The 16793-nt window shown below is 43.0% G+C and overlaps 2 protein-coding genes across 4 annotated transcripts in view; one reads left to right on the top strand and one right to left on the bottom strand.

The window, feature by feature from the left end:
• Window positions 1-255: 255 nt before the first annotated feature.
• Window positions 256-10934, bottom strand: AAMDC (adipogenesis associated Mth938 domain containing). 3 transcript variants are annotated; one of them, XM_081949992.1, is made up of 5 exons: window positions 10789-10934; window positions 8823-8968; window positions 3105-3200; window positions 409-568; window positions 256-364 (listed from the first exon to the last, which is right to left on the bottom strand). In XM_081949992.1, exons 2-4 carry the CDS (start codon window positions 8952-8954, stop codon window positions 428-430), a joined length of 369 nt encoding a protein of 122 aa, XP_081806118.1. In that variant the 5' UTR covers window positions 8955-8968; window positions 10789-10934; the 3' UTR covers window positions 256-364; window positions 409-427. The 3 variants fall into 3 exon arrangements, with proteins under 3 accessions (XP_081806118.1, XP_081806117.1, XP_081806119.1); XM_081949991.1 differs by having other exon boundaries at window positions 256-568; XM_081949993.1 differs by lacking the exon at window positions 10789-10934 and adding an exon at window positions 10644-10781 and having other exon boundaries at window positions 256-568.
• Window positions 10935-11346: 412 nt separating this feature from the next.
• Window positions 11347-16793, top strand: part of RSF1 (remodeling and spacing factor 1) — a 52497-nt gene continuing 47050 nt past the window's right edge. Inside the window, exon 1 of the mRNA XM_081949956.1 lies at window positions 11347-11597. Within this exon, the coding sequence (XP_081806082.1) occupies window positions 11384-11597 (214 nt within the window). The 5' untranslated portion in view covers window positions 11347-11383. The remainder of the gene's footprint in view (window positions 11598-16793) is intronic.

Genomic DNA, 16793 nt, shown 5'->3' with positions numbered 1-16793 from the left:
GGGGCAAAACTCAACTGAGCAAATGCTTCACTTAGCAACAGAAATGTCGGGCCTCAGTTGTGGCCGTAAGTCGAGGACTCCCTGGTGTTTTTTTTTCCTGATTCGCAAAATTTTGTTATTGTAGCTTTACAACAATGTAGAAAGAGCTCGTCTGGCTGGGTTTCCCCCTCCATATCAGCTACCTGGCAAGCCTGACACCTTCCCCGTTGTTTCCTTGACGCACCTGGACATGTGCTAATAAAAATTGGGTGGGGCTTTTATTTTTGCAAATGGTTTTATTCCTGGGTGGGAAGTTGGCACAGTGGGGGTGGGGGAAATGTTCCTTTGGATTTCCCCGAAGGAGCAGGTGGAAGAGAGAGAGAGAGAGAGAGAGAGAGAGAGAGAGAGAGAGAGAGAGAGAGAGAGAGAAGGCTCTGTCCTCAGACCCTCAGCAGGTAGAATGGAAGACCCCACCCACTCGGACTCCCTGGGAAGCCAAGGTGTTGTATTCCTTCACGGCCATCTCCGTTTGCAAGACCTTCACGTCAATCCCCTGCTGCTTCAGATACTCCACGGTGGCTGGAGGCACCTTGGGCGGGAAAAAAGCAATGAAATTCTGTTCTGTTCTGTTCTATTCCTTATTCTATGTTCTATTTCCATTATTCTATTCTATTCTATTTCCATTATTATACTCTACTCATTCCATTATTCTATTTTATTCCTTATTCTATTCCATTTCCATTATTCTATTCAATTCTATTCATTCCATTATTCTATTCATTCCATTATTCTATTCTATATTCTACTCATTCCATTCTATTCTATTCTATATTCTATTCTATTCATTCCATTATTCTATAATATTCATTCCATTATTCTATTCTATATTCTATTCTATTTCCATTATTCTATTCATTCCATTATTCTATTCTATTCATTCCATTATTATATTCTATATTCTAGTCTATTATTCTATTCAATTCTATTCATTCCATTATTATATTATATTCCTTATTCTATTCTATTCATTCCATTATTATATAATATTCATTCCATTATTCTATTCTATTCATTCTAATATTATATTCGTTCCATTATTATATTATATTCTATATTCTACTCATTCCATTATTCTATTCTATTTATTCCATTATTATATAATATTCCATTATTCTATTCTATATTCTATTCTATTTCCATTATTATATTCATTCCATTATTATATTATATTCATTCCATTATTATATTCATTCCATTATTATATTCTATATTCTATTCTATTTCCATTATTCTATTCAATTCTATTCATTCCATTATCCTATTCTATTCCTTATTCTATTCTATTCATTCCATTATTATATAATATTCATTCCATTATTCTATTCATCCATTATTCTATTCTATTCATTCTATTATTATATTCTACTCATTCCATTATTCTATTCTACTCTATATTCTATTCTATTCTATTCCTTATTCTATTCTTTTTTCATTATTCTATTCCTTATCCTATCCTATCCTATCCTCCCTCCCAGAGTCCTCCACGCAGGCCCTGCACTACCTTGGTACCCAAAATGGGCCATGTGGGGATTCCTGGAAGGGGCGGGTTGGGCGGGGCCAGCCAATCCTTGCAACTACCCGTTCGGTGAACCAGATGTAAAATTAGCATCCGGTTTGGCCGAAACAGCTTAACCCCACCCTAAGCCTCTTAGGATCAAAAATGGAGTGTGAGGGGGGGGTGTTGCACCACGCCCCTCGCATGCGCAGAGACCCCAAAACCAGGTGGCCGGCGGCGGGAGGTGCGCAAGCATGCATGGTGGAGCTGAGCTGGGTGACGGCTCATGTGCCCCGCAGAGAGGGCTCTGTGTGCCACCTGCGGCATGTGGGCCATAGGTTCGGCCACTCCCTATCCTATCTTATCCTATCCCATGAAATATAGAAACCCAGCCTTATGAGGGAGAATTAAAACTTGCTGGGCATGTTTATCTTGGAAAAGAGAAGACTAGGAGACAGGATAAATACAGCGAATCCTCAACTTACAACCATTTAGCAACCAAAATTCATTGAAAAAAGTGAATTACGGTCATTTTCCACACTTACGACCGTCGCAGCATCCGCAGAGTCACCTGACCAAGGTTCGGATGCTTGGCAACTGACTCATCTTTACAACAGTCGCAGTGGATCGTGCGACACCCCCCCCTTTGTGCCTGTCAAGGAGGAAGCCGGATTCACTTCACATCCGTCTGACTGGCTTAACAACGGCAGTGACTTACTGCATGACAAATTGAAGAACGTTGTAAAACGGGGCCAAACTCACTTAGCAACTCTCTTGCCTGCCAAGAGAAATGTTAGGGCCAATGGTGGTCGTAAATTGAGGACTATCTTTAGTGTTTTACAAACCCTGGCATCTTTTTAAAGAGATGTGGACTCCCAACCGCCAGGATTCCCCAGGCCACTGATGGTAACGCTTTGATGCGTACAAATGGTTCTCACCTGGCATGAAACCAGAGCCTGGCTCTTCTCTAAGGCTTAGCTCCAGGGGAAGGATTCAGCCGGTTCGGACTGGTTCGGGTAAACCGGTAGCTCCAACAATCAGCTGAGAGCGAAACAGTTCGGTCCCATGATCAGGTTGGCCTGCCCGCCCTTGAGCTTTACTTACCGTATTTTTCAGAGTATAAGACGCACCTTTTCCCCCAAAAAAAGAGGGAGAAAATCTGGGTGCATCTTATACACTGAATGCAGCATTTTTGGCCTTCCAAAACCTCGCCCTCTTCACAAAAATGGACGTCCAGAGGGTTTGGGAAGCCGGCAAAGTGCTCCTGGGGGCTGGGGAAGGCAAAAACGAGCGAAAAAACAGGCAATTTTTTGCTTGTTTTTGCCCCCCCCAGGTCCCCCTACAAAAAAATGAGGCATGCAGAGGATTTGGGAGGTCTGCAGAGTGCAAAAAATTATATATATATACCTATATCCTCTCCGCTGATTAGAGCGGCAGAGTGGATTGCCCCCCCCCCCTCAGCTGTGTTACTCCCCAAGGAGTAACGTGGAAGGTAAGTTTTGGTAAAAAAGCTGCGCACGCGTGAAACACGCAATCCCCGAGGGAGCCCACCACTGCTCAGCTCACCTACCTGCAGGGCCTCACTCATGCCACGACCGATCACTAACGTCTTGACGCTCTTTTCCAGGACTTCTTTCAAGTCGGCAGGCTGAACCCCTGGGACGTGCTGTGTTGGGGGAGAGGGAAGTTAGCGGGAGATGCATTTCACTTGAATGGGGGTGGGTGTGGGTGTTGTGATTTGGCACTTTCAAGGACTGGCCTTGAAGTGCATGGTTCCTTCTTCTGTGGCAGATGCTACCATCCTGATTTCCTTTCTTCTCCTCTCCCTTCTTCCCTTTCCTTCCTTTTCCTCCCTTTCCTTTTCCCATCCTTCTTCCCTTTCCTTTCTCTTTTCCCTTTCCCTCTTTCCTTCCCTTCCCTCTCTTTTCCCTCCCATTCCTTTCTTTCCCTTTCCTCTCCCTTCTCTCTTTCCTTCCCATTCCTTTTCCCCCCTTTCCTTTCCTCCCCTTCCTTTCCCTTCTTTCCTTCTCTCTCCCTTCCTCTTCCCTTTCTTTCCCTTTTCCTTCCTTCTTTCCTTTCCTCTCCCTTCTCTTTCCTTCCCATTCCTTTTTCCCCCTTTCCTTTCCTTCTTTCCTTTCCTCTTTCCTTCTTTCCTTTCCTCCCCTCCTTTCCCTTCTTTCCTTCTCTCTCCCTTCCTCTTCCCTTTCTTTTCCCTCCCATTCCTTTCTTCCCCTTTTCCTTCATTCTTTTCTTTCCTTTTCCTCTCTCCCTTCCCTTTCCTTCTTCTTTCCTCCCCTTCCTTCTTCCCCCCATTCCTTTCTTTTCCTTCCCTCGTTTCCTTTCTTTCCCTTTCCTCTCTTCCCTTTTCCTTTCCTGTCCTTTCCTCTCTCCCTTTCTTTCCCTTCTCTTCTTTCCTTTCCTCCTTTTTCATTCGTTCGTGCCTTCCTTCTTCTAGCAGACTGGGCCAACTCACCACAGTCAATTCGCCATGGGGCAGCTCTCTGCGGGGACAATGCAACAATTCAATTTAAGTATTTAAAATCATTTTTAAAATGTTTCTTTAACGATTCTGTTCCATCATTTCTTTGATATTAGGGTAACTCTTGCCCCATAGTGAGTTGTCCTGTGATGAGTGAGCTGTGGCGGGTTGTCGTAGATCCTTGTAGTGGCATAGTGGTTAGAGTGCAGTATTGCAGGCTAGCTTTGCCCATCGCCAGCAGTTCAATCCTGACTGGTTCAAGGTTGATTCAGCCTTCCGTCCTTCCGAAGTCGGTAAAAAGAGGACTCAGATGGTTGGGGGCAAGAGGCTGATACTGTAAACCGTGGAGGGAGGGAGGGAGGGAGGGAGGGAGAGGGAGGGAGGGAGGGAGGAAGAAGCCGTGGTGGTCTATCATATGTGGTGGTCTTGCCCGGAATCACAAAAATATTGGAAAAAAATTTGGAAATGGGTTCAAGAAATCACGAGAGAACAAATAAAATATAAACCCGAAACCTTCTTGCTGGGAATAATCAAAGGGAATTACGCAAAAAAAAATTAAATATTTACTAACACATCTTCTAACTACAGCTAGAATTGCCTTTACTCAATACTGGAAACAAACTACTCCTCCCCCGGAAGAATTAATGATTAAAAAAAACACTGGACTGCCCAGAGATGGACAAATTAACTCTAAAATTAAAAGATAAAAAGGAATCGGAATATTATGAAATCTGGAATAATTGGTATGAATGGTTAGAAAACAAGAAAAAAATTAAGCCAAAAATAATATATATAAATACATATAGAACTGTGTATAAAAGTACGTAAATATAGAAGCGGAATATTATAAACACGTATAGATAAAGATGATATATCAAGGTACAAATGTTAACATAATGACTGTAATATATGGTGAAAAGAGAAAAACATGTATAGATAAGACGATATGACAATGTACAAAATGTTGACATAACGATTGTAACATATGCTGAAAAGAGAAAAAGAATAAAAATTACCAGGAAAAAAAGAAGAAGAAGCCGTGGTGGCACAGTGGTTAGAAAGCAGTATTGCAGGCTAATTCTGCCCACTGTTAGCAGTTCAATCCTGACCTGCTCAAGGTTGACTCAGCCTTCCATCCTTCCAAGGTCGGTAAAATGAGGACCCAGATTGATAGATGGACAGACACACAGAGCAGGTAACTTTTTCTACCTAACCCTATTTCCCAAGCCTTTTGTATGATCCGATTCCTTGAACCTCTGTGTTTTTCTGGCCCGGCTTCCCGCTGATCGAATTAACCTGGTAAATCACAGCTTGTTGAGGCAGATGTGACTTTTCTTAGCCTGTTTTGCTTGTTTCCCTTCTGCCTTCTCATTACAATTTGGATGTACATTTGCATAATAAAGTACGGCAGCCTTCCTGCTCTGCACCCCAGCGTGCAGCTGCTCTCAATAGACCCGGGGAGGGGGGTCTATTTTTAACAAGCTTTTATTTATTAATTTTATTTTATCAACATCTGAAATCACCCATCTCCCTCACCAGAGGGACTGGGGGACGTGCGCAAATACAATAACATGAAAATAGCCTTTTAATTTTTTTTAAAAAAAATGACATTTACAAAGGCGAGGATTTACCGGTACTAATTAAAAACCAATTATTAAAAAGTTCATTAAAATCATCCCACAGCCTAAAAGAATTCGTGCAGTTTTCTAATGAGGAGAATTTTGAGTGGTGGAGTGGCCTAGAGGTGGATCTCTCACCTCACAATCAGGAGCCTGTGAGTTCAATCCTAGGTAGAGGCAGATATTTCTCTCTCTCTCTGTGGGCACAATGAGAATATATCTGCTGAACAAAACTCCACACTGGCGACAGGATGAGCATCCGGCCAGTAAATTCTCTGCTAACTCCATTCAGTTGCCCAGACTCCACTCTGCAAGGGATTCTGGGGTCGTTAAATGAAGATGATGATGGGGTGAAATGACAATTGATAAATAAGTAATATATGTCTGAGCAATAAGCAAGGAAAAAAGTTTTTTGGCCGCCTCTAAAAACTGCAGCCTGCTTTAATTGTGACCCATTGCAATGCTCTGAAAAAGAAACAAATATGTGATTTATAAGTAGTTCTCACACACTACAAAAACTAAACATGTCTGCAGATACAGAAGATTGTAAAACTATTTTATATTATTATGTTTGTCTTGTTTTTTCTCTTCTTTTTTGGATTTTTTGTTTTAATTTGTTTTAATAGTTTTTCGCGCCCAATGCTGTGAGGTTTTTTTCACCAATGATTTTCTAATGTCACGAACGTGCAGTTTCAAATCAAGGAAAGATAAGGCATAGGGGTGTTAAAGCAGCAGAAACATTCCAGTTCTATTTTTGTCTTGATTTGGGGGTGTTTCCTCACCCCCAACAGCTGTGAAATCCTTCCAGATACATTTCCCCCCACCTCTGGAGTAAACCTCAACCTTCCTTAACTCCCACACTCCCCCCCAAAATTGCCTTGTTTTGTTTTTTTAAGAGTTGACGGTTGTAGTTTTGTTCCCCTATTCTTGGCATAGGTTCTTTCAATGTGCTTTTTCCCAAAAAATGATTAGAAAGCTGCTTTAAAGGTCCTCGACTTACAATCAGAGGTGAGCTGTTGCCGGTTTGCAATGGTTCAGGTGCCATTGCAAACCGATAATTAAGATTCTGCGCAGTTCGGCAAACCGGCAAATCCCACCACTGGCTGGGTCTCACACCCGCTTGTTTTTCTGGCCATTTTGGGTCATTTTTCAGGTCAAAAGCAGCCTGATATATGGCCCGGAAAATGGCCGAAAAAGGCCCCCAAAATGGGCAGGGGCGGGGCCAGCCAGTTCTGGGATTAGCCCTAACCAGCTGAATCCTACGACTGCCTTTGAGGCGAATGGTTGGGAGGCGGGGCTGGGTGTGATGAGTGATGTCACCCACCCAGTCACATGACCAACCGGCCATGCCTACTGCTTGTTAAGTTATTCAAGTCCCACCACTGCTTACAGCTGTTTGTTTAGCGACCGTGCAAAGTTACGACAGCACTGAAAAAAGGGACTTATGACCGTTTTTCACACGATGGTTGTGTCAACCCTGAAGCTGACCCGACCGAGACCATTTTGGGGCTTCAGTGTTGCCACACTGGAGCTGAGGGATAGGAAGTTTTATAGTCGAAACAAAATAATTTCTCCTGGAAACCAAGGACATTCCCAAAGGCGGTCAGACAGAGGAGGAGCGAAGTTACCAGGCAACCGGACGGGACCTTGATTGGACCATGTGACTGACTGGGAAAAGGGAACACTTTTTACTTTTAATTAGGTGAAAACAGCGGGAATATTCAGAGTCTGTTTTCACCAGCATATGTCAATATGATATGTGCAATAAAACAATGCTTTGAGGAACCTACCTATTTATTATAGATGTATTACTTGGAACCCTGATACCTTCATTTAGCTACTGTTCAACGTTATGACAGCACTGAAAAAAGTGACTTACAACCATTTTTCACACTTACAATCGTTGTGCCAACTCCATGGTTACCTAATCAAAAACTGGTTAAGGAACCAGCCTGCGTTTTTAACAGTTGCAGCATCCCAAGGATCAGGTGATCGCCATCTGAGATTACCCCAGTTGGCTTCTGACAAGCAAGGCCAACGGGGAAAGATGGATTTCATCTATGACCATGTGATTTACTTACACATGCAGGGATTGTTAAAATTAGGAACACAGTTGTTAAGTGAATCTGGCTTCCCGATAAACTTTGCTTGTTAATGGGTCGCAAAAGGGGATCACGTGACTCCGGGACACTACAACCGTCATAAATGTGAGTCAGTTGTCAAGTATCTGAATGTAAATAACCTGACCATGAGGATGCTGCAATGGTCGTTAAGTGTGAATACCGTATTTTTCGGAGTATAAGACACACCTTTTTCCTCCAAAAAAAGAGGGTGAAAATCTAGGTGCGTCTTATACACTGAATACACCATGTTTGGGCTCCCGAAACTCCGCCCCCTTCCCAAAAATGGACGTGCAGAGGATTTGGGAGGCTTGCAAAGTGCTCCTGGGGGCTGGGGAAGGCAGAAACAAGTGATAAACGGGCCATTTTTTGCTCATTTTTGCCCCCCAGCTCCCAGGAGCACTCTACAAGCCTCCCAAAACCTAAGCATGCCCTGTTTTTTGCTTAAAAAATGGGCCCATTTTCATAAAAAATGGGCCAGTTTTTGCTCATTTTTGCCTCCCCCCCCCCCCAGCCCCTAGGAGAACTTTGCAGGCCTCTCAAACTCTCTGCATACCCCATTTTTCACCAAAAATGAGGCGTGCAGAGGGCTTGGGAGGCCTGAAGAGTGCAAAAACTTTTTTTTTAAATTGACCTCTTCAAAATCTTGGTGCATCTTATACTGCGGAAAATACGGTAAGTCACTTTTTCCGATGCCGTCGTAACTTCGAATGGTCACTAAATGAATTGGTACAAGTCGAGGACTATCTTTGTACATGACAGTCTATAACTCAGTTTAAGTTGTCCCTGTTGCCATGGATAATAAGTTTGTGTGTTGTTATCCAAAGAAAAACTCATTTTTATTTCATTTTGGGTAATTTCCCCAGATTTGGGAAGTAGGTACAGGAATCAACAGGTTTGAGGCCCAGTTTTCTAGCCTGTTTGACAGCAGGAGACATGCAGGATCTGAGGCGAAGAGGAACCATTCCTAATTCTTGCTTCTTTTGGCTGGTTAAACTGGGATTCTCCCTGGGGCATAAAAATGCCTGATGCCATAGGAGGCCCCGAAGAAATTTCCCCAAGATACTTACTTCCGTGCCCGTTTCTCTCCAGTCCCACGTTCGGCTGCCTCCAGGCCATACTTTACAATCTTTATAGGTTGTGGGGCAGCCTTTTACCATTATCCGTCCCCATGATAGGGAGGCAATTTCGGGGGAAGACATAGCAGGAGGGGTGCCTGTAAGGGAAGAACAAGAGGCAAAAGGATAACAGAGTGGAAAAACAGAGTAACAGAGTTGGAAAGGGACCTTGGAGGTCTTCTAGTCCAACCTCCTACTGAAGCAAGAAACCCTATCCCATTTTACACAAATGGTTGTCCAATCTCTTCTTTAAAAAACTCCAGCGATGGAGCTCTCAAAAGTTCTGGAGGGAAGTTCTTCCACTGATGAATTGTTCTCCCTGTAGTCATAGAATAACAGAGTTGAAAGGGACCTTGGAGGTCTTCTAGTCCAACCCCTTGCTCAAACAGGAAACCCTACACCATTTCAGACTGATGGCTATCCAACATCTTCTTAAAGACTTCCAGTGTTGGAGCATTCAAAACTTCTGGAGGCAACTTCTGTTCCACTGGTTAATTGTTCTAACTGTCATAAATTTTCTCCTTATGTCTAGGTTGCTTCTCTCCTTGATTAGTTTCCACCCATTGCTTCTTGTCCTGCCTTCAGGTGCTTTGGAGAATAGCTTGGCTCCCTCTTCTTTGTGGCAGCCTCTGAGATACTGGAACACTGCTATCATGTCTCTCCTAGTCCTTCTTTCTATTAAACTAGACATACCCAGTTCTCACAACCGTTCTTCATATGTTTTAGTCTCCAGTCCCCTAATCCTCTTTGTTGCTCTTCTCTGCACTCTTTCCAGAGTCTCCACATCTTTTCTACATTGTGGCAACCAAACATGAAGGCAGTATTCCAAGTGTGGCCTTACCAAGGCTTTATAAAGTGGTATTAAACATTTTACGTGATCTTAATTTTATCCCTTTGTCAATGCAGCCTAGAACAGTGTTTGGCTTTTGTACCAGTTGTCGCACACTGCTGGTTCCTATTTCAGTGGTTGTTCACCACGACTCCAAGATCCCTGCCACAGTTACTACTATTGAGAAGGGCACTACCTATATAAGATGAGATATTTTCAATTCCTGCTACAGACTGAATTATCCTCCTTAAATTACAGAGCAGGGCAGATATAAAATGGTGGTACGGATGGACTTTAAAATGGCTGAGAGTCGGTTGACTTATTCAGTTTTCTTCTGATGTCATTGAAACTTAGAAATAAATTATATATGTTTTTTTCTTATGGTGTTGGCTTTATTTCACTGTAATCTTTTTGCATCTAATCTTTTTCTATTATCTTATTTTACAATCTTCTGCTATTTTACTGTTATTTAAATTTATTTGTCCAATTTATACACTGGGCATTTCCCCTGAGGGATTTTTGGTGGTTTGCATACTCAACTTACAACCATTTGTTCATTGACTTAACTTACAATGGACCTGAAAAAGGGGATTAGGATCGTTTCAGCATCTTAGTGGTCATGTGATCAAAATTCAGGCATTTGGCAAACTGTCTCCCATTTATGACGGTCGCAGAGTCCAGGGGTCACGTATATCTGCTTTTGCGACCTTCTGACAATCAAACTCAATTGGGGAAACCATATTCATATTATTATATATTATATTAACTGTATTATTTTAATTATATATTATATTATATTATCCATGTTAAGAATTGCAGCGATTCACTTAACAACTGTGGTGAGAAAGGTCGTAAAACGGGACAAGCCCCGCTTAACAACTGTCTCGCTTAGCAACGGAAAGTTCGAGGCTCAATGTTGGCCGTAAGTCGAGAACTACCCGTACCTGAATTGCAGCTGACAAACTCCCTTTCTGCAGCCACTCAGGGAGGCGCTTGCCTCCCCGAGGGCTTCCAAACTGCAGTCCCCATCATCCGCAGCGTGGCGGATGGGGAGCGATGGGGGTTGTAGTCCCCGTAGGCCCCGCTCACCTGTCCAGACCACGCATCTGTCTCCCGTCTGGCAGGATACGCCCCCTCCCGCTCCTCATTGGCCGAAGGCGACGTTACAAACACGGGCCGCGCCCACTAACAAACCTTCCCACAACATTGGGCTCCCCGCCCTCGCTTACGGTCCCGCCCCCTCCTTTTTTTTGTGGAGGTGGGCGGGGTCTCGACGTCCTCTCCTCCTCGTCCCTTTCTATTATGATTGCGCCCCTTTCTCCGTCGCCGCCGGCGAGATTGGCTCGGGCGGCGTTCTCTGCCCGCCCCTTTCCGACTCTTCCCACCCCCGCCCCTCAACGCCAAGCTCGTTTTGGTTCCTGTGTCAATCAGTGAAATCTTAAACCAACGAGACAGAGAGACGGGGGGGGGGCTTGCTATCCCGGGCCGCTCTTTCCCAGCGTCGCCTCCTTTTCTACTCGGGCTCGCCTCGTCTCGTCTCGCCTCCTCTCGCGGGGCCCGACGGGAGAATGGCGGCGGGGGTCTCTCTCTCCCCGCCCCACAGCGCCCCCTGCGTTCCTCCTCCGCGCGCCCGCCCGGCCCGCCTCTCCTCCTCCTCCATCCATCCATCCTCTCAGGTTCCAAGATGGCGGCTGCGACGGCGGCGGCGGCGGCTCCCCCTTCCCCGCCTTTGCCCGCCGCCCCGCCGCCGGAGGGCTCTTCCCGCCCGGGCTCTTGGCCCAACTTCGCCGTCGTCTGCTCCTTCCTGGAGAGGTACGGCGCCCTCCTCGACCTGCCCGAGCTGCCCTTCCCGGAGCTGGAGCGCGTTTTGCAGGCGCCGCAGGAGCCTGGCGACCAGGGTAAGCCCAACCGGGGGCGAATTTACCTCAGTTTCGAACCGTTCGTGGCTCCTCGGAGCAAGGAGAGCAAGGCCGTATTTCCTCTCCCCGCCGCCGCGGGCCCGCTTCACTTCCCTCCGGGACGCCGCCGTGGCCCGGCCGGGCCTCCCTCCCTCAGCGCGGGGTAGAGACCCGCTTAATGTCTGGGCCTCGCGGCTTGGACACCTTGGGGTCGTCGTCGTCGGTCCCTTTTCTCCCCTCCTTGGGGGGGGGGGTGTCTTGCGGGGATCGGGAGGGGCGTCTTCACACGAGACGCCGACCCGGGTCGGCCCCTGAGGGGATTCCCTCCCGGGTCCCAGGGAGGCATTTTGAGGTTGTGTTTTCCATCCCTTCAGCTAAATTGGGATAGATCAGCCGGGGGAAGGAGGGAGAAGGGGATGATGGGCATACAGTGGAACATGGGTACAAGATTCCTCTTTCCTCTAAGCAGCAAAGTGGGTTTGGAGAATCTGATCTTCCTGGTACTCTGGCATCTCTCTTCTGTATTACTATTACTATTACTACTACTGTTACTGTTACTGTTACTATTACTTATTATCATCATCATTTGATCTCCCTGGTACTCTGGTATCTCTGCTATATTACTATTACTACTATCACTACTATTTATTATCATCATCATCATTTGATCTCTCTGGTACTCTGGCATTTCTATGCTCTATTATTGTTTATTACTATTAGCATAATCATTATTATTTCATCTAGTACTCTGGCATCTATGCTGTATTACTTATTATTATCATCATCATCATCATTATTTGATCTTCCTGGTACTCTAGCATCTCTGCTGTATTACTTATTATTATTATTATTATTATTATTATTATTATTATTATTATTATTATTATTATTATTATTATTATTATTATTATTCATTGCGTGGTTAATCTTTGGTGAGATTCACAGCCTTTGGGGCTGGTTGGTAGCTCAATAGCTCGAGTCCTAACCAAGGACCTAGGAACTGTTAAGGTAACGTCGAAGGATATAAGCTGTTCCAAGTAGGACGGTTTTTTGTAGAATCAGAATGTTCAAATCTGATAAATTTAAAATTTCCAAATAGCAAGGTAGTCCTTTAGGTATTGCTCCAAGGGCTCCAATTACAATCGGGACAACACACGACTTCTTTTTCCACAGTCGCTCAACTTCAATTTGCAAGTCCCGGTACTTTGTGATTTTTTCTTGCTGTTTATCTTCAATTCGTGCATCTCCAGGTATTGCAATGTCAATGAACCATACTTTTTTTCTTTTCAACTATTGTTATGTCAGGTGTGTTGTGGGCCAAGTTCCTGTCAGTCTGGATTCCGAAGTCCCACAAGATCTTGACTTTCTCATTCTCTAAAACCTTCTCAACATGATGGTCCCAGTGGTTTTTGCTGTACTCAAATCCAAACTTTTGGCACAATTTCCAGTGAATGATCTTAGCAACGCGGTCATGGCGTTGTAGGTAGTCAGTTTGTGAAATTTTGCTGCACCCACTAATCAAGTGGTCAACTGTCTCGTCTTTCTCATTACAGAGGCGACATTTGCTGTTGGTGGTAACATGTTGAATTTTTGCCTTCATGTAGTTTGTGGCTACGGCTTGTTCTTGAGCTGCAAAATAAAGCCTTCTGTTTCTTTTTTCAGTGCTCCTGATCTTAACCAGTTCCAAGTTAGCTTTTGGTCAGCTTTGCCTTCAATACTTTTCAAGTATTGGTGTAGCTTTGTTTTTCCAATTTTCAGTTCGCTTCTCAATTACTTCTTTCTTATATTCAGCTTATATTATTAATCATTATCATTATTTGATCTTCCTGGTACTCTGGCATCTCTCTGCTGTATTACTATTTATTATTATTATTATTATTATTATTATTATTATTATTATTATTATTATTATTATTATTATTATATCTTCCTGGTGTACTGGCATCTCTCTGCTGTATTACTATTATTTATTATTTCTTTTATTCATTAAACATGAAACTCAGTCAACTGAACATTCAGAAATGCATCACAAGTACCATTGACTGGTACTGATGTTTGATAGGGATTGCTATCCTAGGTATCCACCAAGTAGCTTAACATGTACGAGGCTCTGAGTAGCGCAGTTTTTTGCAGTTCCGCTGGTGTTATTGCAGGAAGCTGCAATTTCTTGATGTGTTTTGCAAAATTCTTGAACATGGTACCAAGTGCCCTGATGACAATGGGTATCACTGTTACGTATTTCATCAATAGCCGTTATCCGTCCATTATTATTGATGTTGTTGTTATTATCATTATTTGATCTTCCTGGTACTCTGGCATCTTTCTACTGCTGTATTATTATTATTACTACTATTATTATCTCTTATTTATTAAACATGAAACTCAAGTCAACTGAACATATAAAAATGTATCACAAATATCAATGACTGGCAGTGATGGTTGATATGGGTTGCTATCCATCAAGTATCTTCTTAAAAAGTACGATGTTCTGAGTAATTATTATTTATTATTATGTGGTTAATCTTTGGTGAGATTCACAGCCTTTGGGACTGGTTGATAGCTCAACAGCTCATTTATTATTATCATTATCATTATAATTTGATCTTCCTGGTACCCTGGCATCTCTCTGCTGTATTATTATTATTATTATCTCTTTTATTCATTAAACATAAAAGTCAGTCAACTGAACATTTTAAAATGTATCACAAATATCATTGACTGGCTCTGATGGTTGATATGGATTGCTGCCAGCATCCTAGGTATCAGCCAAGTATTTATTATTATTATTATTATTATTATTATTATTATTATTATTATTATTATTATTATTATTATCATCAACCACCACCATCATCATCAGATCTTCTTGGTACTCTGGCATCTCTCTGCATTATTCTATTATCATCATCATCGTTATATTACATTTCATCCTTTTAAAGATATAAAAGATAACCAATTTCGTTGTATTTAAGTACCATGAGAATAAAGATTATACTTATATAAAATTGTATGTGTATGTTTATGTGTGTGTACACATGTACATGTATGCATGCATGTATGTATATACATGTATGTATGTGTGTATGTACATGCAGGTAATCTTTGACTTACAACCACAGTTGAGCCCAGAATTCCTGTGGTGAAGGGAAACATTTGTTAAGTGAGTTTTGCCCCATTTTTATGACTTTTCTCGCCACAGTTGTTAAGTGAATTGTTGCGGTTGCTAAATTAGTAACATCATTATTAAATGAATCTCGATTCCTCCATTGATTTTGCTTGTCAGGTGATTGCAGAAGTGATTCACATGACCCCGGGACACTGCGACTGTCATAAATATGAGTCGGTTGCCAAACATCTAAATTTTGATCATGTGACCCCTGGGATGCTGCAATGGTCGAAAGTGAAAAATGGTCATGTCACTTTTTTCAGTACCGTTATAACTTCAAATGGTCACTAAATGAGCTGTTGTAAATTGAGGACTATCAGAATACACGTGGGTGGGTAGGTGGATGGATTGATGGAGATAGATGATTGATACATTGATGATTGATAAATACATGGATGGATGGATGATGTAAGATAGATGGTTGGCAGGCAGGCAGATAGATAGATAGATGGCTGTATGTATGTATGTGGATGGATGCATGCATGCATGCACACACATACACACATGCACATGTATAACTCAGGACAATGCATACACCTAAGTGATCTGCCTCCTATTTTCCCTGCAACAACAATCCTGTGAGGTAGGTTAGACTGAGGGAGAAGGCTTGTCCAAGTCACCTAGCCAACTCTTATGACTAAAGGAGACCTAAAACTCACCGTCTCCTGGTTTCTGGGCCAGGATTTCAAACCAGTGGAGGAAAGATTGGGACTCTTTTATCTTTATTCTATGTCTAAAGGATGATTAGTCTCCATTTCCTGGCCATTCTTCCTTTTGTTCTGTTCTCCCTGAGTTCCCTTTGTAGGAACTGTTCCCTCCAGCAGCATCTGGGATATTTTCAAGGTGCTGTCTGAGAAATCAAGTGAGTGGACACAAAGGGTTAATCGCTGCTCCTGTTGTCTATGTGTGACATTTGTAAAAAGCTGACAAAAGCAGAGGGAGGTTCAACTGCATGATTGTGTCTGCCATCTTTGACTTTTTTGACAGCAGCCCGCAGACATCCCTGATCTGCAGTTCGCTCTCTTCTCCCAACTCTTCCTGAATTGGCTTTTTATCACATGGACCAATTTCTGACAACTTTCAGAAGTTGTGGGTGCCCCATCCCTGGAGGCTTTTAAGAAGAGATCAGACAGCCGTCTGTCTGAAATGGTGCAGCATCTTCTGGCCGAGCAGGGGTTTGGATTGGAAGACCTCAAAGGTCCCTTCCAACTCTGTAACTCTATGTTGTTGTTCTGTGTTTCTCAACCTCAGTACTTTTAAGAAGGATGGACTTCAACTCCCAGAATCCTCCAACCAGTACACTGGGATTCTGGGAGTTGAAGTCCACATTTCTTAAAAGCTGCCCAGGTTAAGAATCACTGACCTAGATGCTCTCTGGACTTGGCTACCTTCTTTCTTTCTTCTCCCATTCTCTTCGTTGGCTTTTGAGCATCGTTTTTTTTTTCTTTCCCCAGTGGGCATCTACTCTGTGTGTGCTTTTTTGTGTGCCTCGCAGAGGAAAAGGGGCATCTTGAATTTCAGTTGCTCCTCATCTGATTCCAATTTTGGATTACTTTTATCTCTGTTTGTCCTGTTCTAGCAAATGTATAGATAGAGGTAGGGTTTTTTTTCCCCCATGCTTCATGAGCTTTTCCGTTCACTGCATTCCTCTACCAAGGACTTGTTTTTGTAAAAAAGGATGGGGACGAAAGAGTTTAGGTCAAATGGTGTGTTGATTTGTTTGTTTGTTTATTTATTTATTTATTTGTTTATTTATTTATTAATCCAATTTATAGGCCGCTCCCTCTCCACCAAGGGACTCGGGGCGGCGTACAATTCATTATGAATTTGAATATTGAATTTATATGCTTCCCATCTTACTACCAGGCAACTCTGGGAGGTTTTCATGTTGTTTGTTGAAGTTGTTTGAAACTCGATGTGGTGTAGCACAGACCTGGGTATTTTATAGTCGTTGTCGTGCCGCCGCCCCCCCCCCCTTTGGCCGGGCTATTCATCCTTGTGACTGAATCAAGTGTAAATAAGGGTACTTC

Source organism: Natrix helvetica, assembly GCF_964273705.1.
Source record: "Natrix helvetica genome assembly, chromosome: 4".
NCBI lineage: Eukaryota > Metazoa > Chordata > Lepidosauria > Squamata > Natricidae > Natrix > Natrix helvetica.
The sequence above is the reverse complement of the archived record's forward strand: the minus strand, read 5'-3'. Positions and strand labels throughout refer to the sequence as shown.